Source organism: Hylobates moloch, unplaced genomic scaffold (assembly GCF_009828535.3).
Source record: "Hylobates moloch isolate HMO894 unplaced genomic scaffold, HMol_V3 SCAFFOLD_23, whole genome shotgun sequence".
In the NCBI taxonomy this organism is placed as follows: Eukaryota; Metazoa; Chordata; class Mammalia; order Primates; family Hylobatidae; genus Hylobates; species Hylobates moloch.
Genome location: NW_026652298.1, coordinates 11,991,561 through 12,015,901, shown reverse-complemented (window position 1 = coordinate 12,015,901; position 24,341 = coordinate 11,991,561). Strand labels below are relative to the sequence as shown.

General features: G+C 40.3%; 2 protein-coding genes across 9 annotated transcripts in view; one reads left to right on the top strand and one right to left on the bottom strand.

Annotated features, from left to right (window-relative positions):
- Positions 1–24,341, bottom strand: part of IPO11 (importin 11) — a 229,996-nt gene that overhangs the window by 166,064 nt on the left and 39,591 nt on the right. For all 8 annotated transcript variants that reach the window (XM_032145222.2, XM_032145224.2, XM_032145223.2 and 5 more), the window contains exons 5-7: positions 23,939–24,142; positions 5,647–5,779; positions 2,610–2,668 (exon numbers count right to left, since the gene is read on the bottom strand). In XM_032145222.2, the coding sequence (XP_032001113.1) occupies positions 2,610–2,668; positions 5,647–5,779; positions 23,939–24,142 (396 nt within the window). The remainder of the gene's footprint in view (positions 1–2,609; positions 2,669–5,646; positions 5,780–23,938; positions 24,143–24,341) is intronic.
- LOC116462594 (claudin-6-like) lies at positions 12,253–12,915 on the top strand. Its single transcript, XM_032145226.1, has one exon. The coding sequence runs from the start codon at positions 12,253–12,255 to the stop codon at positions 12,913–12,915; it is 663 nt and encodes a 220-aa protein (XP_032001117.1).

Below are 24,341 nucleotides of genomic sequence, written 5' to 3'. Positions count from 1 at the left end.
ATGCCATTGCACTCCAGCCTGTGCGACAGACTGAGATGTCTCAAAAAAAAAAAAAAAAGATTTTTATATTATTTGAAATGTTGTCTTTAATTTGTTAAGATTTTATCCTTTCTAATTGACTGATGTACTTAATTGCTACAATAAGGCATTTGTAACTGAGTAAAGGTTGACATATGATTTATGCAAACAGAAGACTCTCAAGGGAAAGCCAAAGCTCACAAAATACCGATGATAGCCAGTGCAAACTACTAATTCACCTTATAGGAATATAAATCAAATCAATTCATTTTCACTTAAAAAAAGATAAACATAATATTCTAGTTAATATAATGAGAGTAATATTGCATATAATTCCTGAGGTTTGACATATTGCTTCTACCATAAAGGATTTATTCATCAAACAAATAACTATTAAGCATTTACTATACAGAAAAGACTGTTCCAAGCTCCGAGTCACAGTTAATAAAACAAAGCCCCTCCCTTCATGGAATTTATACATTCTAGTTAGGGAATTGAAAGGGAGTTGTCAAGTTGGTTTCTCAAAAATCTTTTTTGGCAGAATGGCAATTAAAATGTATCTGGATTTAAATCGAGGCTTGATATTATCTTTCAGCAATTTGGTAATATGTATCAATACTGTGGAGGGGCATATGCTTAACCCAACATTTTCAATTCCAGGAATTTATCCTAAAGGGATTAGAAAACCACATAACAGTTACCCAAATGTTCACTCCATATATTTTATCAGAAATAAAAAACTGAGAACCTATATGTCTGTCAACAGACAATTGTGTAAGTACATTATAAGAATCCTATATTAATATCTCTTTTTTTAAAAATTAGTCTACTGACACTAATCATATGAATATACCATACAATCATTTTAAAAATAACATGTAACAATGTAACTGACAAGGGAAAAATACCTATAAAATGCTGAGTTTGTTTTTAAAATGTAAGTAAGGAGACAACATGTAAATATGATCCCATTTGCATCAAATTGAGTGAGAAGGTCTATCCAGAATAATATGCATAAAATGTCTTCAAGGATATTTATAAACCTTAGCAGTATCTCTGAAGAGTAAGATTATAAATCATTTTTTAGTTTCTTTTCCTGAAATTTTTAACTTAAAAAAAGCATGTCAATTTTCATAAAATGAAATAACCATCACATTATGATGATGTATATTAATGGGTTTTAAACTCTTTTAACAATAGAACAATTACTTCAATCAAATCTCATCAATATACAAAAAATACTATTTTTTTTAATCGCTCTGGTCAAATCTAGCAGGGGAGACCCAAAGACCCAATTAGATTTGTTTTTTCCTCAAGTCCTTAGGAACCCCCAAAGCAACTTACAAAAAGCAATGTTTTACCTGAGCTAAACTTACTGTGAATACTAACACAAATCTAAGTATAATAAAATGCGATTTATTTAAAAAAAAAAAAAAAATGCAACTAGGCCAAGCACGGCCACGCCTGTAATCCCAGCACTTTGGGAGGCCAAAGAGGGCGGATCACTTGAGGCCAGGAGTTCAAGACCAGCCTGGCAGAAATGGTAAAACCTCATCTCTACTAAAAATACAAAAATTAGCTGGGCGTGGTGGTGCATGCCTGTAATCCCAGCGACTTGGGAGGCTGAGGCAGGAGAACTGCTTGAACCCAGGAGGCAGAGGTTGCAGAGACCCAAGATTGCACCATTGCACTCCAGCCTGGGTGACAGAGCGAGACTCCATCTCAAAAAATAAATAAATAAATAAATAAATAATTTTAAAATAATAATAAAAAGAAGATGGCTATCTACAGACAATGAATATACATCACAACTTATGATCGATTTGACAAGGTTTTTCTCTCTTATATATTTATTTATTTATTTTTATTTATTTTTTTTTTTTTGAGACGGAGTCTCGCTCTGTCGCCCAGGCTGGAGTGCAGTGGCGCAATCTCGGCTCACTGCAAGCTCCGCCTCCTGGGTTCACGCCATTCTCCTGCCTCAGCCTCTCCGAGCAGCTGGGACTACAGGTGCCCGCCACCATGCCCGGCTAATTTTTTGTATTTTTTAGTAGAGACGGGGTTTCACCGTGGTCTCAATCTCCTGACCTCGTGATCTGCCCACCTTGGCCTCCCAAAGTGCTGGGATTACAAGCGTGAGTCACCGCGCCCGGCCATATATTTATTTTTTTAATTGACTGAGAAGAGCATGTATTAATGTAATGATCAGACAGAAAAAAACAAATTTATTTTAAATACATAAAAACAAAGGAAAATATTAAGTATATAAATAACTATCTACAATGTACCTGGTAATGTTATAATAGCATTCAAATTCAGAGGAGTTCATTTTAATTCAAATTCAAATTAACACTCTCAATGTACCATGGCATCCTTGAGAAATATCCTGGGCCTATTTCCTCTCCTTCACACAACAGCCACTTTGATGTAGTGAAAACAGACCAGAAGTCTACAAGTCAGAATGGTAAAAAACTAGATGGTCACTTAATAAAAACTCTTCTAATTGAATGCCAAACAAAAAGAGCACTCTTTCAAACATTCAGGAAAATACCACTTTCCCAAAGTCACAGCAAATTTCTTCGATCACTTACCATCACCTCCATATTCTTATGAGGTTCCACAAATCCATTAACAGTTAACTTACGCAGCACTGAAAAGCAAAAGCAAGCTTTACTTGAATCTTATTTTATCCTACTAAAATTACAATCAAAGAAAGATTCAGGATCTCAAAACTTAATCAAGCTTGGAGGTTAATCTGGGTTAGAAAGTTAACTCCTGGTCATTTGGCTGGGAAATTAGTGGGAAAAATGGAACTAAATCTAGTTCTTCTAACTCACAAATGCAGTGTTCTTCTGACTTATTGTTACTACTCATGTTTCTAAAACTGGATTCCAAAATTTAGCGTAATTTATATAATTATTAGTACTTCTTACCTGCAATAACTGAAATTGGGAAAGTTATTTCTATTTCACAAACTTTAAGCTATGACTCATCGGTAACCAAAAAACTTCATTCAGTTTTAGGCTATATTAATGGAAATACAATTATCTCCTAAAAACAATATAAAAATTAAACCCTATTTCCAAATTTGGAATCAACTACACTGCTCAACTGTGACATTTCATGAGTAACACTGACAAACTAGTGTACACAGAGAGATAAGCAGGATAATAGATTTGAAGGCAGAGCTAGATTTAAATCCTTGCTCGATTGTCTACAGTTGTAATACTACTTTGGGCAACATTTCTCATCTGTTTCCTCATCTGCAAAATGCAGTTAACAAATCCTACTTCATTCATAGGGTTATTGATGGATTCCATGGTATATGTAAAATATAGCACTTATTTAGCAACAATAAGGATGGTGGCAGTGTAAGAGACAAAAGTTCATTAAATAAGCATTGCTATTACAGTACTAAAGAATTATACCTTAAATAGTGTTTATGAGGTCTAAAGGCAACAATTAAATTTAGGTTTAGAATGTAGCTGTCTACGAGACCTTCGGTTTGTAAGTCTAAAGCAATGTATTAAAATTAGGTTTAGAATGTAGCTGTTTATAAGACCTTCAGTTTGAAATCATCACATGCAACTCAGAAGTTGCTGCATCATTAACGATGCAGTAAGTTTTCCTTGTTTTCGTAAGGAGAAAACAGAATTCAAATTGAATCTCTTATTCTGGATATGGTTCTCACCACAAGACCTTGAGCCACAATACCTGAGAGGATCCTTTCCTTCTCATCACCTAGTTACCTTCCACTTATCCTTTAAGATTATGGCTCAAAGATCACTTTCTCAGGGAAATTTTTTCTGATCATATTATCAGTTATCATAATATCATAAGGCCTCTGTCGCAGGTGTCACTTTAAATATATTTGTGGGATCATTTTATTAAGTCTGTCTCCCCAGTGCCAAGGACCTATAGATTTGTCGAATGAAATAATGAATGCACCCATGTCTAAAAGATACTAAACACACATAAGTGTAAATTCAGATAGAGATTACACAAAACAAAAATTCTAGTTTGGAGTATTTCTTCATTTCAGAACAGAAACGTATAGTTACAGAACAAAATTTTCCAGGGCAGGATGTCTCTAAAAGTTAATGTGAATCTAAGACCTGCAGATGGTGAGGTATTAAAAAGCTTAAGGCAGGCAAAGATATAGTAAAGCTATATCTTTTTCGTCAGGAGTTAAGCTTTGAAATCAATAAGGTAAGAAAACCCTATAATCAAAAGAAATCTTGAAAATTTCTTAATCATTAAATATACTACTATACACACAGCTTTGTATACACAGCCTTATATCGGTTTCTGTAATTCTTTCTGAGCAAACATTTGTCTCTAATGTCTGTAATTTCTTCCTCAAGGATGTTAACAAAACCATCTCCACTCACTTTTATAACTACTTCTACAATGGATTTTATTTTTCAACAGTCCTTTAAAATAATCCAAACATTTCTTCACAGGTTTCACAAAATGTGCTGACAGTATGGGATTTGTGCATCCATTGTCTGGTGAAAATAAGTGATGTACTAAGGCAACGCCAAGACTGATGGGATTCCAAGGTACCAGAATGAGTATGATAAAAGAACTTATAGGTAAAACTAAAAAGAATGCAAACTGAGAGTAAGAGAGAAACTGATGCTGCCTGAGATCAAACTAAGAAAAACAAACTAGGCCAGGCACAGTGCTCATCCCTGTCATCCTACCACTTTGGGAGGTCAAGGCAGGAGGATCACTTGAAGCTGGGAGTTCAAGACCAGAAAGATGTAAAACTCAGCCTGGTGCAGTGGCATGTGCCTGTAGTCCCAGTTACTCAGGAAGATGCAGTGAGAGGATCACTTGAGCCCAGGAGTTCAAGGTTGCAGTGAGCTATGATTATGCCACTGCACTTCAACCTGGGAGACAGAGCAAGACCCTGTCTGTCCAAAAAAACAAAAAACATCAACAACAACAACAAAAAAGAAAAGAGTCTTAGCAACCAGAACAGAAAGAAGAGAGGGACTAGAAAAGTAAAAGAATGAGGCAAATGAGTATATTTTAGAAGAAAAGGAACCTGGGAATACATTCATCAAGATAAACAGCTCAATGAAAGTGAGATGGAGATTTATGCTAAGGGAATGCCTGCAAGCAACATATACCAAAACGCAGGCCAAGACGGCATCCTATCAAGCACCTTCTGAAATCTAAGTGAGCCTGAGGCACTAAGATGAAAGATGGAGCCCTGCCTTTCCAGGGAAAGGAGGGATGAAAGACAGTGCTCATTCCAGCCTGGAGAAAAAATTTTAGGAAAGTTGGCATGACAATGATAAGTGTAGGGGTCCAGAATGAGAAAAATAAAGTAGAAACAAAAACTAGAAGCATTTGAAAAAAATATATTCAGACCCATGAGGCTGCAATAATGTGAATCTAACTATCCACTTCAACTTACTATATGTGCTTTCAAAAATCAGAAGGAGTAGAGGAAGAGCTACTGCCACAAAACTATAAATAAGCCCTAATCTTTCAGGGAGACATAAACCTCTTATTTTTCCAGTGAAACTGGGAACAGAAAACCCATCTAAAGGAACTATTTGGTGAGTGTTCTGAGGTATCTCATTTCAAAAATGAACATATCAAGCTTAACAGTACCTTTCAATGATAGCAGAGTTCGTTCTAGTGAACTCAGAATTGCAGCTTCATTGCCAGAAGAAACTTGTTGCAGGAATGTGTCTGTGTGGTGATTCCACAGAGAGCAGGCAAAATTATAAATTCCAGAAGCTAACTGCAAAAAAAAGGCAACAAATTTATTCATAGTGTATTATAGATTTCAGTAATACATTAGAACTACAAAGTAATATATTTTAGTTTTGCAACTAAGCACACATTTTCTGAGAGATCTGAAATAGTCAAAGAGTATCTGTGGCAATGTTTCATACTTTTTTAGCCACAACGCACAGTAACACACACAGCTTACACTGGCTGCTAAACACAGACACACCCCTAAAATACTAGTTTCTTAAAACAATATTAATACCTCATCAAATGCCTGCATTGCAGTCTTATATATTCTATTTTTATTCTTTTTATCTCCACTAAAGGTTGCAATCTCAGTTTAAAACAATGATTTATGGACTGTCACTGAGTATGTCAGATAAATCAATATATGAAGATATACAAAGGAGAAAGCCTTCCGTGTTCTGCCAGTTCTACCCATATGGCTTTTGCACATTTAATGCCAGGAACATACAAACCACATGGTTTCTCAGTTGCTTTACTAAAGTGTGCTGATGTTTAAAAACCTGACCCTCACATTAAGAATGTAGTTAATCTCTGCCTCACACTTTGAGGCAAAACATCTTCCAGTGATATCTTCAATTTTTTTCAGGAGTTCTCGGAGCAATCCAGCTGAGTCTACATAGCTATTTACTTTAAATTAAAATTAGATAAAAGTATTTATGACTAGTTATCATCAGCATACTTCAGAATACTTTTTCTTACTCAAGATGTAAGCATCTCATGTTGACTAATTAAATGCTATTTATAGAACAGGCATCAGAAACCAGAGCTGCAATCCTGTTAAAATCATGTTTTTATGAAAAAATCAAATTCCATTTGTTAGTTTAAGTATTTTTAATGTGCCATTAAAACGGCTTCACCATATCCCCCAGGGCAACTTTGCATGTATCCACACAGAACACACAAGCTTAGCAAAGGCTTGAACCTCAGTTAATCTGAGTCTTGGCAAAACATCCTGTGATGCTCCCAGAACACAAGAGGATAGAAGGCTTGTAAGAAACTTACAACACCATCTCCTACTCGTCTCTTTATCTCCTCCATTAGGCTATCATGAGACAGTTTCTCATCACCTCTCAGGTTCTGAAGAGGTATAAGGCTTTCCGCCCTACTCCCCTTAAGATACATTGCAGAATATAAAACTACTGAGCTGTATAGTCTAGAATTGGCTTCTCAGCAATTAGGCATCCCACAAGTCCCATTAGAGTCATCCATCTCCTATTGCTTCTGTGTCATTCTTTCTGGTGTATGAGACAAGGCCCACAGGAAGCTGGCACCTGTAGGTGCTTCCTTTCTCTATCTAAATTAAATAATAAACTGCCTGAATCTAAAAGTGGTTCACTGTATCTTTACAAACTAAATCAGTCAGGGATGCCTTGGCCCTTCCTCGTCTTATGTGCATACTTCACAACAGGTACAATGACTACTTATTAAGCTACTTTAGCATATTCTCAAGTTTATATGCAATATTTCAAAGAGTAAAATCAAACTGTTGAATCCTAATGTTTCATTATAGCCAAAATACTTTAGTGATCATTCTCTCAATTCACAGTGCTACAACACAAACCACTGTATCATAAAAAGAGTTTGAAAGTGACATTTTCCCATGAAGTAGTATTATAGCAGAGAAGCAAACATTCACTCTGATAGAAGGGAAATATTTAAAAAGTGGGAAAAAAGCTTTATTTCAACAAACTTGCATGCTTTACTTATAACTTCATTAAACCATAAAATGAATTCATATTTTTCTTAGTAAGTCCCTTCAGAAAATAAAAGACTGAAATATATACCCAGAATTGAAAAAACAGCTATCATCCAAAATTTTATTGTACTTACTGTGTAATACACTACATCCTAAACTTTCCCAAAACATACATCATTAAAATATTTTGTCAGAAGAAAGTGAAAGAATACAAACAGAAGGATTTAGAGGCAGAAGATGTAAGAATTCTACAAAATACCTAAAATTTAAATTTTAAACTAAAGTAAAATTTCTTACTGTAGCAAATATTTCAACTCCCCAAAAATGAAATCTATAGCCTTGGCTATAATTTGTAGATCTGTTTTGTACTGTGTCTTTTTGTAATAAAACAAAAACTCAAAGGGTGCCATATCCAAATTTCAAATAAGACCAAAAAACTATTATACTTTAAACCGTTATCTTGCTTACAACAAAATGACATTTTGAGTAATTTTATAGCTTTTCTTTGTATCTCCTTAAAACTACCTGTTAACATTAACGTCTGTGTATAGATTATATTAAAATTGTTTAAAAGGACTTTATACTGAAATTTTTTGTGTCGCTATTATCTGAAGTCACTTGAACTCATTTAAAAGGTATGCTCAGACCAGGAGCGATGGCTCATGCCTGTAATCTCAAGTGCTTTGGGAGGCTGAGGCAGATGATCGCTTAGGGTCAGGAGACCAGCCTGTGCAACATGGCGAAACACGGTCTCTACAAAAAATACAAAAAAAATTAACCAGGCATGGTGGGGTGCACCTATACTTCCAGCTACTTGGGGAGCTATGGCGGGAGGATGCCAGGATGCCTTGAGCCCAAGAAGGGAGGCTGCAGTGAGCCGAGATCACACCACTGCACTCCAATCTGGGTGACAAAGTAAGACCGTGTCTCAAAAACAAACAAACAAACAAAAAAAGAAAACAACAATAAAAAATAACCAGCTAGGCACAGTGGCTCACACCTGTAATCCCAGCACTTTGGGAGGCCAAGGCAGGAGGATCACAAGGTCAAAAGATTGAGACCATCCTGGCCAACACGGTGAAACCCTGTCTCTACTAAAAATACATAAATCAGTTGGGCGTGGTGGTGCACGTCTGTAGTCCCAGCTACTCGGGAGGCTGAGGCAGGAGAATCCGGGAGGCAGAAGTTGCAGTGAGCAGAGATCTCGCCACTGCACTCCAGCCTGGCGACAGAGCAAGACTGCATCTCAAAAACAAACAAACAAAAAACCACCAAAAACAAACAAACAAAAAAACACACATACACCAGGTGCGGTGGCTCACGCCTGTAATCCCAGCACTCTGGGGGACCGAGGTGGGTGGATCACCTGAGGTCAGGAATTCGAGACCAGCCTGGCCAACACAACGAAACTCCGTCTCTATTACAAACACAAAAATTAGCTGGGCATGGTGGCACGTGCCTGTAATCTCAGCTACTCAGGAAGCTGAGGCAGGAGAAATGCTTGAACCCAAGAGGTGGAGGATGCACTGAGCTGAGATCACCCCCACTGCTCTCCAGCCTGCATAACAGAGCGAGACTCTGTCATTTAAAAAAAAAAAAATAGACAAATAAAAGGTACGTTCAGTATATCAGTTTATCAGTGTACAAGTATTTATGTAGATAATTTTGACATAAATGGTAAATAAAATAACATTTACAGAATAATAAGACATTTATTAAACCTTACCATGCACTAGGTACTACTGTCAGCACTTTACCTGTTTTAACTTATTTAATCATCACAATCTAAAAGTAGATATTATTTAATCTCCTTTTACAATAAGAAAATTAAGTGAGGCATAGAAAAGTTAAGTAACTTGCCCAAGAATAAAGAACACAGTAAAAGGAAGAGACAGGATTTGAATCCAAGGAAGGTGCTCAAAACCTGCATTATTATCTTCCATGCTCTAACGTCTCTTAATACAATAACTAACAATTAACTGCATTGTATAAAAGAGATAAACATTTTTTGTATAATTAAGTTCTGTTTAAACTTTTTTTTTTTTGAGACAAAGAGTCTCACTCTGTTGCCCAGGCTAAAGTGCAGTGGCACCATCACGGCTCACCGCAGCCTCAATCTCCTGGGCTCAAGCAATCCCCTCACCTCAGCCTCCTAAGTAGCTGGGACTACAGGGGTGCACCACACCAGGTTAATTTATATATTTATTTTTATTTTTTGTAGAGATAGGGTCTCACTATGTTGCCCAGCCTGGTCTCAAACACCTGGGCTCAAGCGATCCTCCTGCCTCAGCCTCCCAAAGTGCTGGGATTACAGGCATAAGCCACCATGCCTGGCCCTGTTTAAACCTTTTGATATCAAAATATAAAGTACACCCTCGGCATGGTATCTCACAACTGTAATCCTAGCACTTTGGAAGGCTAAGGCAAGAGGATCACTTGAGGTCATGAGTTGAAGACCCACCTAGGCAACAAAGTGAGACCCTTTTTCTACAAAATGTTTCTTAACAAATTAGCTAGACATGGTGGAGCATGCCTGTAATCTCAGCTACTTACAAGGCTGAGGTGGGAGGATCATTTGAACCCAGAAGTTCAGGGCTTCAGTGAGCTATGATCACACCACAGCACTCCAGCCAGGACAAGAGTGAGGACATTGTCTCTAAAAATAAATTGAAGGTTTTTCTTATATATACACATATATTCATATACATATAAGTAATATATGTATATAAATTAGAACTAGTCCCATTCACTAGTCGTAAGAGCCACAGACCTTTTATCTAATTCTCAATACCCTCCACTACCACTACATGCCAGACTCACTGAAAAAAAAAAGGATGGTGACAGTAACTATTCCCTAGTTCCTCAATTAAAAGTAAGATTAAGCTTGAAAAAGAAAAAAAAGAGTCAGCCAAATAAAACACGGCACAGGCTCAAGAAGGAAAACATTAAGGGAGAATTTGCCACCCTACATAACCACATATTTTGAAATTGTGTCAGATTTTTAAAAAGTATTTTATATTGGCCGGGCACAGTGGCTCACGCCTGTAATCCCAGCTACTCAGGAGGCTGAAACAGGAGGATTGCTTGAGCCCAGGAGTTCGAGGTTGCAGTGAGCTATGAGTGTACCATTGAACTCTAGCTTGGGAGACAAAACCCTGTCTGTAAAAAATAAAAACGGTATTTTTTTTTTAATAATGGTAGCAAAGGGGCAAAACTGTTGTTTTTTTTTTTCAGGCATTACTTCTCTTACCAGAAGAATATCTCTTTGCAGAATTCTACCACTTGCATACACACAATGCAAATCACAGTAGACATATTAAACATAAAACCCTCCCCACTCACCTACAAAACAAAGAATAAAAAGTACCGAAGAACATCTCTGAATACTATACCAAAGGTTGTTACTGTGACAAGATTGAATAAAAGGAAGCATTTAAACATGGTGGAATCAAAGTCATTAAAATAAAATTCTATTCTGTTCCATAAAATCATCTCCTTTTCTATTTATCATTTGACTCTAAAAATGTGTTACAAACTTCAGTAATTCAGGTAGTCAAAGATTCCACTCTATTTCACCTTAAGCAACTTTCAATTTTGAAATTTTCATCCCTATTTCTCACAGAAATAAATAAGATTTATAGGTATTAATGGCAAAGTTAGATCTTGATCTATTAATTAATTCTTCCCTTTCTGTCCCTAGAAAGTAATACTTAATATGAGAGAACTACAGGCTAAAACATCTCAAATCTGAAAACTTGAAGGATTTGCTTCAAAATCCTTAACTCTGAGTACCAGCATGATGCTCAAGGGAAATGCTCACTAGAGTGTTTCAATTTTCAGATTTTCACATTTGAGATGTTCGACCTAAGTATAATGTAAATATTACAAAATCTGAAAAAAATCTGAAACATTTCTGTTCCCAAGCATTGCAGATGAGAAGTACTTAACCTGTGCTCTTGAACCCGGGAGGCGGAAGTTGCAGTGAGCCAAGATCGCACCACTACACTCCAGCCTGGGCGACAGAGTGAGAGTCCGTCTCAAATAAATAAATAAATAAACAAACAAACAATAAAAAGAAATCAGACACACGACCAATCCATGCAGAGATCAGAGATCACTGAAGCTTTTTTTTTTTCCCCCTTGAGATTGCATCTCACTCTTGCTCAGCCTGGAGTGCAGTGGTACGATCACGGCTCTCTGGGCTCAGGTGAGTCTCCCACCTCAGCCTCCCAATAGTTGGGACCGCAGGCCCTGCGCCACCACAAAATAATTTTTGTATTTTTTGTAGAGACCAGGGTCTTCCTATGTTACCCAGGTTAGCCTGGCCACTACAGCTTTCTTAAGGGCCCGGGGGGTATAACAATTAAACCTGAGGTCAGGAGCTCGAGACCGGCCTGGCCAACATGGTGAAACCCCATCTTTACTAAAAATAAAAAAAAAGAAAGAAGTTAGCCAGGCGTGGTGGTGGGCGCCTGTAATCTCAGCTACTTGGGAGACTGAGGCAGGAGAATTGCTGGAACCTGGGAGACGGAGGTTGCAGTCAGTCGAGATAGCGCCATTGCACTCCAGACTGGGCGACAGAGAGGGCCTCCATCTCAAAAAAACAAAACAGGCCGGGCGCGGTGGCTCACGCCTGTAATCCCAGCACTTTGGGAGGCCGAGGCGGGCAGATCACGAGGTCAGGAGATCGAGGCCATCCTGGCTAACACGAGTAGGAAACGAAGGCTCGGGAAGGTTAGTACAGCTCCTTCAACCTCCCCATGGCCTCTGCCGGAATGCAAATCCTGGGAGTCGTCCTGACACTGCTGGGCTGGGTGAATGGCCTGGTCTCCTGCGCCCTGCCCATGTGGAAAGTGACCGCTTTCATCGGCAACAGCATCGTGGTGGCCCAGGTTGTGTGGGAGGGCCTGTGGATGTCCTGCGTGGTGCAGAGCACCGGCCAGATGCAGTGCAAGGTGTATGACTCACTGCTGGCGCTGCGGCAGGACCTGCAGGCTGCATGTGCCCTCTGTGTCATCACCCTCCTTGTGGCCCTGTTCGGCTTGCTGGTCTACCTTGCTGGGGCCAAGTGTACCACCTGTGTGGAGGAGAAGGATTCCAAGGCCCGCCTGGTGCTCACCTCTGGGACTGTCTTTGTCATCTCAGGGGTCCTGACACTAATCCCCGTGTGCTGGACAGCGCATGCCATCATCTGGGACTTCTATAACCCCCTGGTGGCTGAGGCCCAAAAGCGGGAGCTGGGGGCCTCCCTCTACTTGGGCTGGGTGGCCTCAGGCCTTTTGTTGCTGGGTGGGGGGCTGCTGTGCTGCACTTGCCCCTCGGGGGGGTCCCGGGGCCCCAGCCATTACATGGCCCACTACTCAACATCTGCCCCTGCCATCTCTCAGCGGCCCTCTGAGCACCCCACCAAGAATTACGTCTGATGTGGAGGGGAATGGGGGCTCCACTGGCGCTAGCGCCATCCAGAAGTGGCAGTGCCCAACAGCTTTGGGATGGGTTCGTATCTTTTGTTTCTGCCTTCTGCTATTTTTCTTTTGACTGTGGATATTTAAAATTCATTTGAAAACTGAACCAAGATGATGACTCAGACTCCCACTTAGGCTTTGCTGTTTCTCACCCTTGGATGATGGAGCCAAAGAGGGGATGCTTTGAGATTCTGGATCTTGACATGCCCATCTTAGAAGCCAGTCAAGCTGTAGAACTAATGTGGAGGCTGCTTGCTGTGCTGACCTTTGCAACAAAACAGACTGTCCCCAAGAGTTCCTGCTGCTGCTGGGGGCTGGGCTTCCCTAGATGTCACTGGACAGCTGCCCCCCATCCTACTCAGGCCTCTGGAGCTCCTCTCTTCACCCCTGGAAAAGCAAGTGATCTGTTAACAAAGGACTGCCCACCTCCGGAACTTCTGACCTCTGGCTCCTCCATCCTGATAGGACGTCCACCCCCCAGGGCCAGGTCCCAGCTATGTAGACCCCCGACCCCACCTCCAACACTGCACCCTTCTGCCCTGCCCGCCCCGCCTCACCCCCTTTACACTCACATTTTTACCAAATAAAGCATGTTTTGTTAGTGGAAAAAAAAAAAGAAGTACTTAACCTGTACTTTAAGGACTACAGATACGAAAAGCACATAAGATGCCTGGCACACAGCAGGTATTGCTAAATGAAGGCATATAGCATTTGAGACAGAAATTTAAAAAGAAACAATAGTATGGAAATTTAAAAACAAAAACCTAATAGTTAAGGACATCGGGCATCTCTTAAAGTCCCAATTCAAGACTCTCTAGCTAGCCTACGAAAGGTCTCTACACAAATGGCTGGAATGAAGAAGCAATAGCACTATCTTTCGACAAAGAGCCTCTCCTTGACCAAACTTTAGTTAGGCTTTTCTTTCTGAATCTTTATCCTAACTGGGCTTCTACTTTTGGACTTCCAAAATGTCTGCTCTTTGCGTCACCCAATTTTAGCAAGAAATCTTGCTATGTTGGTTTAGCCAGAATCCCCTATCCTTGACATCTGATATCATCAATATCTAATCATGTTGCTTTCGGCAAGAATCCTATTAGGTCAGTTTGGCCAGGAAGCCCCTCTCATCCTTGATGATTCTTTTTAGTAATTTTCCATCCTCTCAACCCCCCACCCCACCCCCAACCTCCCACCCTTTCCACCCCTGCTCCTTTGCAATAAATTCCCACTTTTCCTTGTATTCAGAGTTGAGCACAATTTCTCTCCCCTACTGCAAAACCCCACTGCAGCAGTCTCATCTGAATAAAGTCTGTTTTATCATCCTTTACAAGTGTTTGAAAAGTTTTTCTTTAACACCTTTCAGCCTTTACCTTTCAGTAAAAGCAGGGACAGAGATAAAGAAAGAAGAAACAACAGGAATAAAGAAGAAACCACAGGAAGTAACCGTTGCCAGCTAATATATTCACAAGCCCTGAATACCTCCTATCTGCTCCAGAAAACACCAACTGATACATGCTTACAGAAGGTTCAGCTGGAAAAGAGTAAGTAATAAAGCAACCAAGCAGGAGAAATAAAAATATTTTTTTCCACATGTGATTCTAAAAAATGTGGAGGGGGGAAGGAATATTCAGTGAGACAATATGCAAATTAACTATTTAATGAAACATGTTAGGTACTAGAGTTCATGAAACCCCCAAATACTTAACATTTTCTATTTCTAAACCAGAAGAAACAGTGCCACCTACTGACTGCTTAGTGGCTGTAACTGAGAAGCCCAAAGCCTTGACTCCAAAGTATCAAAAGCTAACCATTACACAGTAAGTATTTTAGCATTTCAAATATTCTTAAACTTTTTTACCCTCAGAATTGTTGTCTTCATAATTTTCCCTTAAGAAACATTAGCACCAAAAAAGTTTTACATCAAAGTTCATGTATTAAATAATTCATCACTAATACTGAGACAAAAAATATTCGCTATAGATGCCAAAATCTGCTTAGCCTGAACCTAATCAGCAAAGTATATAATCAACAAATGTAGAAGGCGGGGCATCCTGCAAGACAACTAATCTAGTTTTTTTTAACAAGTCAATGGCATTTTTAAGGGAGAGAGGGAGGAAGTCAATACTATTCAAAATTAAAAGATTTGTAAAAGACATGTCAAATGCACCTTATTCATTTTTCTGGCTCGAGCCACTTCTAAAAATGTGTTTGAGAACAATCTAGAAAACTGGATAAAAGTATTAAATGATATTAAATCACTTTTTACTTCCTCAGGATGATAAAAGTTAAATACTTAAAAAATAAATCTATCTTTTCACAGATAAATGTTGAAAAATTTAGTTAAAAAAAAATCTAAATTCCATTAAAATAGCTCAAAAAAAGTCAGAAAGCAAAAACAGCAAAATGTTGACTATTAGATTTAGGTAATAGTTACATGGCAGTTAATATTTTTCTTTACTTTTCCATGTTTTTAAAATGTATTTTCAATTTTAAAAACACCTGTATTCTTAACAATAACTAAAAAGGTTATTTTAGTAATAATCCGTTTTTTTGTTAATAAGGCTTAAGTAGGCCAGATGCAGTGGCTCAGGCCTGTAATCCCAGCACTTCGGGAGGCCAAGGCTAGCGGCTAGCGGACCATAAGCTCAGGAGTTCGCGACCAGCCTGGCCAATATGGTGAAACTCCCCGCTCTACTAAAAATACAAAATTAGCCGGGCATGGTGGCACATGCCTGTAGTCCCAGCTACTTGGGACGCAGAGGCAGAAGAACTGCTTGAACCTGGGAGGCGGAGATTGCAGTGAACCGAGATTGCACCACTGCACTCCAGCCTGGGTAACAGAGCAAGACTCTGTCTCAAAAAAAAAAAAAAAGGCTTAAGTATAAATTTGCTTTCCACTTAACTATGACATATATATTAAATTACCAAAATGTATCAAGCCAGAAGCTTTAGTAAGTACAAGATCTATCTCAAAAGCAAGTTCCAGCCAAACTGCTGATGTCTCTCAACTAATATTTATTTATTTATTTATTTATTTATTTATTTATTTATTTATTTATTTATTTATTGAGACGGAGTCTTGCTCTATTGCCCAGGCTGGAGTGCAATGGCACAATCTCGGCTCACTGCAACCTCTGCTTCCCAGGTTCAAATGATTCTCCTGCCTCAGCCTCCCAAGTAGCTGGGATTACAGGCACCTGCCACCACACCCAGGTATTTTTTGTACTTTTAGTAGAGACAGGTTTTCACCATGTTGGCCAGGCTGGTCTCAAACTCCTGACCTCATGATCCACCTGCCTCGGATTTCCAAAGTGTTGGGATTACAGGCGTGAGCCATTGCACCCAGCCTCAACTAATATTTATTTATTTACTGTCAATGAAGGACATTCCTAAAGACCTATAGCATTTGTTACTTACATGCTTTTTAAAGTAAAATCTAATTTTCATTTTGTTTTCAAACCTGCCAGTGATATAGCTCAGGCCCAGGAGGGACACTGTGGCCCATCTTTCAGTTCCCTAAGTCTCTTATCCTAGCAACAGCCTTACGCCTCTCTTCAGCCACTTAATGCCTACACAGTGTTCTCATGTATCCAAAATATCAACTCAGTAAGGAGGAGGAACAAAAAAAAAGAGTAAAACTACTCTATTCCCTGGGTGGGCCCCTACCTTTCCACAGCTCTATCTCAGGAATCCCGTAAAGTGATTGCATAGAGTAAGAATACAAATATTTGTCAGATAAATAGATGGATGGGTAAGGTATAAATCAGCACTGTTTCAAAAGCAACTTTTAGATACTTCGGGGATAGTTTTGGAATTTTCATTCTTATTCCAGGCCCTTAACTAGGACTCAGACAAGAGGCTTTATGAATCAATACAGGAAGAATACGCACCATGCTATATTCAAAATCTCTTCTGTTCAGTGCACAGCTCTTTTCTTTGGAACCAAGTCTGTCACCTTGAGTCTCTCCTCCACTAATTTCCCACCAAAAAGTTATTTTTCACCTTGATATTAATATAAGCCTAGACACACACAGGCACAGCCTCAAATCCCCACACAGGTTTACAGCACAAATGACCCTTTAAGAGAGTCATTCTTTAAATAATGTACTTAAAAAGCCAATACAGGCCGGGCGCAGTGGCTCACGCCTGTAATCCCAACACTTCAGGACATCAAGGCGGGCGGATCATTTGAGGTCAGAAGTTTGAGACCAGCCTGGCCAATGTGGCAAAACCCTGTCCCTACTAAAAGTACAAAAATTAGCTGGGCATAGAGGCATGCACCTGTAATCCCAGCTACTCAGGAGGCTGAGGAAAGACAATCACTTAAACCTGGGAGGTAGAAGTTGCAGTGAGCTGAGATCACACCACTGCACTCCAGCCTGGGTGACAGAGCAAGACTCAATCCCCAGGGGGGAAAAAAGCCACTATAAAATTACACAGAGCAAGAGATAAGAAACAGAATCAACATGGCATTTAATATACAATTAAAATCAACAAAACAAAAGTGAAAATAAGATCTATTAAATCTATTTGATGACTTGCTCACAAAGGCATTTATCTTTTTTTTTTTTGAGACGGAGTCTTGCTCTGTCGCCCAGGCTGGAGTGCAGTGGCGCGATCTCGGCTCACTGCAAGCTCCACCTCCCAGGTTCACATCATTCTCCTGCCTCAGCCTCCCGAGCAGCTGGGACTACAGGTGCCCGCCACCACGCCCAGCTAATTTTTGTATTTTTAGTAGAGATGGGGTTTCACCATGTTAGCCAGGATGGTCTCGATCTCCTGACCTCGTGATCCATCTGCCTTGGCCTCCCAAAGTGCTGGGATTACAGGCGTGAGCCACCGCACCTGGCCGGCATTTATCTTTTAAATAAATTTTACTGCACTGTAAATATCTTACAGGCTGGAGCTACACCATGGAAGTGGCGCCTTGGCGTTCTCAAATTTAGCATTCATAATTTCAATTATTTGGAAATTTCCCCTAAGGACCACATCATGAAGTCTTAAGTTGACAAGGAGTAAGTCTGCAAGTCTCTGCTATGAGGGTGAGTGATCTATCTTACACTAACCAACCCATCTCAAAGCAGCTATGCAGTTCTCCTTTGTTTAGAAAATACAGTAATTCATCACGATGACCTTCTGAAGTACTGTAACTTGACTTCACCTTGCCACACAGCATTCTTTTACCCTTATCATCCAAATAATTCATGTGTTGTTTAGCAGAAACACTATTACTATTATGTTTTAGACACATGGTCTAACACTGTCTTCTAGGCTAGTACAATCATATCTCACTACAGCCTCAAACTCCTAGGCTTAAGTAATCCTCCCGCCTCTCCCAAGTAACCAGAATGACATACATAAACCACCATGACTAATTTTTTTATTTTTTGTAGAGGTAGGATCTCACTATGTTGCCTAGACTGGTCTCAAACTCCTGGCCCCAAGGATCCTCCCACCTCAGCTTTCCAAAGTGCTGGGATTACAGGCATGAGTCACCATGCCCAGCCTAATGAGAACATTATTCATCATAAACCTTTTAGCTTTTAAAATTCGGCTAAGTTTTAGCCATGAGCATAATAATAATGCAATATAGTTTTGTTTTCTTCCATGGCCCTCCCCGAGACAGAGTCTTGCTCTGTTGCCCAGGCTACAGTGCAGTGGCATGATCTTGGCTCACTGCAATCTCCACCTCCTGGGTTGAAGTGATTCTCCTGCCTCAGGCTCCCGAGTAGCTGGGATTACAGGCACCCGGCTAATTTTTGTATTTTTAGTACAGACGGGGTTTCACCATGTTGGCCAGGCTGGTCTTGAACTCCTGACCTCATGATCCACCCGCCTCAGCCTCCTAAAGTGCCAGGATTACAGGCGTGAGCCACCACACCTGGCCCCACGTCAGATTTTAATAGCTTACTAAATGGGGGGTTGTGTTCTTCCATATGAACTGTCAAGAGACTACTAATTCTGTCTTCTGTCTCCTATAATATTGTACATATCTCTTGTACACAGTCAGCATTCAATAACTGTTGAGTGACTGTTAGACAGAAGTAAAAATTTAAGATTAATCCCTAATATCCAGGCCGGGCATGGTCGTACGCGCCTGTGGTCCCAGCTACTTGGGAGGCTGAGGTGGGGGGATTCCTTGAGCCTAGGAGGTCAAGGTTGTAGACACCTATGTTTGTGCCACTGCACTATGCAGCATATACTTTTGTGTGTTACACATCGTGATTTGGGGACATTACTTAGTTTAACATACTTACAACTTCATTACAATTGCTACCTGTACCTTAAATTTCCTTATTTTTAGGGACTTTGGATTTTAACTGTAGTTAATGTCCATTTTATTATATTTAGGTTTATATGTAAAGGCATACTGTTTTATAGAAAATGAATTCCTGGCCGGGTATGGTGGCTCACGCCTGTAATCCCAGCATTTTGGGAGGGTGGATCATCTGAGGTAAGGAGTTGGAGACCAGCCTGGCCAACATGGCAAAACCCCATCTCTACTAAAAACACAAAAATTAGCCAGGAATGGTGGCGTGGACCTGCAAACCCAGCTACTAGGGGGAGCTGAACCTGGGAGGTGGAGGTTGCAGTAAGCCAAGATCGTGCCCCTGCACTCCAGTCTGGGCAACAGAGCAACACCCCTCCTCAAAAGAAAGAAAATGAATTCCTGGCCGGGCGCAGTGTTTCACGACTGTAATCCCAGCACTTTGGGAGGCTGAGACAGGTGGATCGCTTGAGGCTAGGAGTTTGAGGCCAACCTGGGCGACATGACGAAACCCTGTCTCTACTAAAAATACAAAAATTAGCTGGGCACGGTGGCGCATGTCTGTCTGTAATCCTAGCTACTCAGGAGGCTAAGGAACAAGAATTGCTTGAAGCTAGGAGGCAAAGGTTGTAGTGAGCCAAGACAGCATCTCTCTCTCTGTCGTCTAGGCTGGAGTGCAGTGGCGCAATCTCAGTTCACTGCAGCCTCCACCTCCTGGGTTCAACTGATTCTCCTGTCTCAGCCTCCTGAGTAGCTGGGATTACAGGCGTGCGCCACCATGACCAGCTAATTTTTTTTGAATTTTTAGTAGAGACAGGGTTTCACCATGTTGCCCAGGCTGGTCTCGAACTCCCAACCTCAGGTGATCTGCCCACCACGGCCTCCCAAAGTGCTGGGACTACAGGCGTGAGCCCAGCCCCTACATTTTTTTATGTAGGAAACTAATCTGGTACTTCAGGACCATCTTTGCATCTTCCTTTATTATTAAAAGGAAGATTTTCCATGCTTCAGATTACCAAAATAATAGGCACAGCTGTATTAACTAGCAAAATTGCTCTTTATAATAATGTCTTCCCACATATGCTACCTTCAATTAACTACACATCTTGTACCTCAACCGCATTAGACAGGATACCCTTCCTAGTCCCTACTATAGTCCCTATCTCCAGGTTCAGCTGCTCCATTCCAAAATAAAAAGTGCTAATCTGAATTTTTTCCAGGTATCTCTAGCTTTGACTAATCTCTCAAAAATCCTGCTTTTTGAAGTTTCGCACTATATCATTCTGAAATCCAGCAGGCATCTAATAAGAATAAGTCTCCTATTGTTCATTCACGTAACAGTTATTGAGCATCAATCATTATGTGTACTCTTTTAGACTATGCAGTAGGATGACAGCAATAAAAGCTACACTGCAGTGAATCTAAGAAAAATAAGTCAACAATTACAAGTCAGCACAATGTGATAACTACTACACTGAAAGTAACTACAAGATGCTAATTAAGCATATACTTCTTTCTATATGGAGAAGAACTAGCCTCATAGTACAAAAAAAAAAAAAAAAAAACAAGCAAGAAGCTAACTCACACAAGCTATCCAGCTTAAGGCCCTGATTATCTCTACAATCTGTGGAGATTGCCTCGACTAAATATAAACTGTACCTGTAGGCAACGTATTAGAGAGTAAACTTTGATAAAGTTGAAATAGGAATTAAAACTTCTATAGACTGGTAGCCTTTAATAACAGTTAACTGTAACCAAGAATCTTCTAGACAGGCCGGGCGCGGTGGCTCATGCCTGTAATCCCAGCACTTTGGGAGGCCGAGGCAGGCAGATCACGAGGTCAGGAGATCGAGACCATTCTGGCTAACACGGTGAAACCCCGTCTCTACTAAAAAAAATACAAAAAATTAGCCGGGCGAGGTGGCAGGAGCCTGTAGTCCCAGCTAGGCGGGAGGCTGAGGCAGGAGAATGGCGTGAACCCCAGGGGGCGGAGCCTGCAGTGAGCCGAGATTGCGCCACTGCACTCCAGCCTGAGTGAAAGAGTGAGACTCCATCTCGGGAAAAAAAAAAAAAAAAGAATCTTCTAGACAATTGATTTTGAGACTCTCCCCAACAAAAAAGTAGTCCTAGAAGTGAAGGGTTTGAGGTGAGGATAAAACAGAGGAAAAGGAAAATCAATTTCACAGAAAGACTTGAGTGAGTAAACGGTCCATTTCCTTAGTCCTCGCTAGAAATCAAGCAAAAGTGAAAGGGATTTGAAAAACAACCTTAGGCTATCAAAAATAATTTCTCTTACATACAATATCCTAGGATGAACATAAGACTGGCTATTTATTTATTTATTTATTTATTTATTTATTTATTTATTTATTTATTTTGAGATGGAGTCTCGCTCTGTCACCCAGGCTGGAGTGCAGTGCTGCGATCTCGGCTCACTGCAAGCTCCGCCTCCCAGGTTCACGTCGTTCTCCTGCCTCAGACTCCCCAGTAGCTGGGACTACAGGCGCCCGCCACCACGCCCGGCTATTTTTTTTTGTATTTTTAGTAGAGATAGGTTTTCACCATTAGCCAGGATGGTCTCGATCTCCTGACCTCAGGATCCACCTGTCTCAGCCTCCCAAAGTGCTGGGATTACAGGCGTGAGCCACCGCGCCCGGCCAAGACTGGCTATTTAAACCCATTGAGTTAAAAATGAAAAGGACACAATGTGGTCTGACGTAAACTTTGGTGTATATAAAAATTCTATGGGGAGCTTGTTAAAAATGCAAATTGCCAAGCCGTATCCTCAAAGTGAGGATTCCAAAGGTGTGGTTCAGAAACCTCTCAGTCTGTGTATAACAGATTGAAAACGAATGTTTTTGACATGGAAGACAGCTCAAGGTTATACACTGCTCTTCCCACCCCCTTCCCCAGTCCATACTCAAACAAAAGGCTCTACACTGTGAGTCCAAGATAAAATCGAGTCCTCAGAACAAAAAGTTGGCCAATTCTTTGTGAAAGAATAAAGGCAACATAAAAAGACTAGGACAAGTATTTTCTTCTAGAACTCTCTCTTCACTTGGTTCCTTCCATTACATCCCTTCTCTTCCACATGATTCATATTCTTCACTGATTCCTTTCCACATTATAGGACTAGGCTACCTCCTTAAGAATGAAGCATCTCTAATCACAGACAGTGAAGTAGACACGAGAGCAAAAGTCAGAAGGAGGTCTAGGAAAAGGTGCTTAAGACCACATGCTAAATTCAAAAGTAAAAGGAACTCTGGAAGCTCCCAAGGAAAAGCCTGCTAATTTAGGGAAAAGCACGAGCAATATTTAAAGTACATTTAGAGGAGAAAAAGAAAGAAGAAAAATCTTTCTACAAAACACCATGTCACCCTCTTCTTTTTTGGAGGGCAGCATGATTCAGAACAGACCTGAAATAGTTTCTTTTTTTGTGTGTGTGTTTGTTTTATTTATTTATTTTATTATACTTTAGGATTTAGGGTACATGTGCACAATGTGCAGGTTTGTTACATATGTATCCATGTGCCATGTTGATTTCCTGCACCCATTAACTCGTCATTTAGCATTAGGTATATCTCCTAATGCTGTCCCTCCCCCCTCCCCCTGAAATAGTTTCTTGAGCCCTATCATGTGACCGTATAATAAGACTTAAAATTATATACCTTTAATTTCTCTACATTTACAGAAGGTAACAAAGAACACTGTTAAAAATACTTTAAAGCATGGGTAACACAGTGAGATTTCATCTCTAAAAAAAATTAAAAAACCATCTGGGCGTAGTGGAGTGTACCTGTAGTCCTAGCTACTCGTGAGGCTGAGGTAGGAGGATGGTTTGAGCCAAGGAGGTCAAGGCTGTAGTGAGCTATGATCATGCCACTGTACTATACCCTGGGTGACAGAACAAAACCCTGTCCCAAACGCGCGCGCGCACACACACACACACAAACCAAAAACAGAACAAAACCCTGTCTCAAAACACACACACACACGAACCCAAAACCAAAAAAAGGTGCAAAGAACCTGATAAACGGCTGTCACTCCCTACTTATGTCAAACTCCTTCCTATATCTGCCCTACATCCTTCAATTACCCAGACGTATCAATTCTCCTCCTAAATGTCAACTCTGTGCCCACCTAATTGTTCCCTTTACCACAGCTTCATTTAAGAGACGTATCATCTCATCTGAACTACTTCCTTTGCCTCAAACTGATCTCCTTGCCTTCAGAGTGTATCCAACAACCAATTCTCCTCACTAGCAACTAAGTGATCTTTTTATTCATATCACTGCCCAGCTTAAAATGAGAAAGAATTAAGTCTTTCAAAAAACATCAACAGAAGTAAAACTACAGTCATGTTTTTTTACAAGTAGCACAATTTTCTTTTTTTTTTTCTTTTTTTGAGACGGAGTCTCGCCCTGTTGCCCAGGCTGGAGTGCAGTGACACAATCACGGCTCATTGCAACCTCCACCTCCTGAGTTCAAGCGATCCTTCTGCCTCAGCCTCCTGAGTAGCTGGAACCACAGGCACGTGCCACCATGCCCGGCTAATTTTTGTAGTTTTTAGTAGAGACGGGGTTTCACCATGTTGGCCAGGCCTGATCTCGTGATCCACCCGCCTCAGCCTCCCCAAGTGCTGGGATTACAGGCATGAGCCACCGTGCCCAGCCGCACAATTTTCATAATCAAATTTAACTATGTGAAATCACTTACATCATAAAATAGTTTTCTATCAGCAGCAAGTCGTTTAGATGCCAGTGTCTTGGTAACATGATAGAAGGTAAGTAATGCTCTGTGCTGTCGAAGATCATCCTGGACTTTCACAGACTCTATAAGAGTGGGAATTAGTTCAGGCCACTGTCTGGGACAATCCAATCTAGCAACTTTTGCAATCAGCACTGCAATCTGAGTTGCAATCTGAAAGGAAAAAATTAAACGGAATCAAGGCAATAGATAAGGAATGCATTCACGGTGAAAAATCACCTTGTTAATTATACATTTGACAAAAATGAATACAATTTCACTGAATGACTGCTTAAACAGTGCTTCTCAAAGTGTGGCCCATGGACCCCTGGTAGAGCTAAGACCCTTTCTGGGACCTATGAGGTCCTCCTTT

Bases quoted from the DNA above. Each gene is read 5' to 3' on its own strand.
- LOC116462594 (XM_032145226.1), top strand. From the start codon at position 12,253: ATGGCCTCTGCCGGAATGCAAATCCTGGGAGTCGTCCTGACACTGCTG.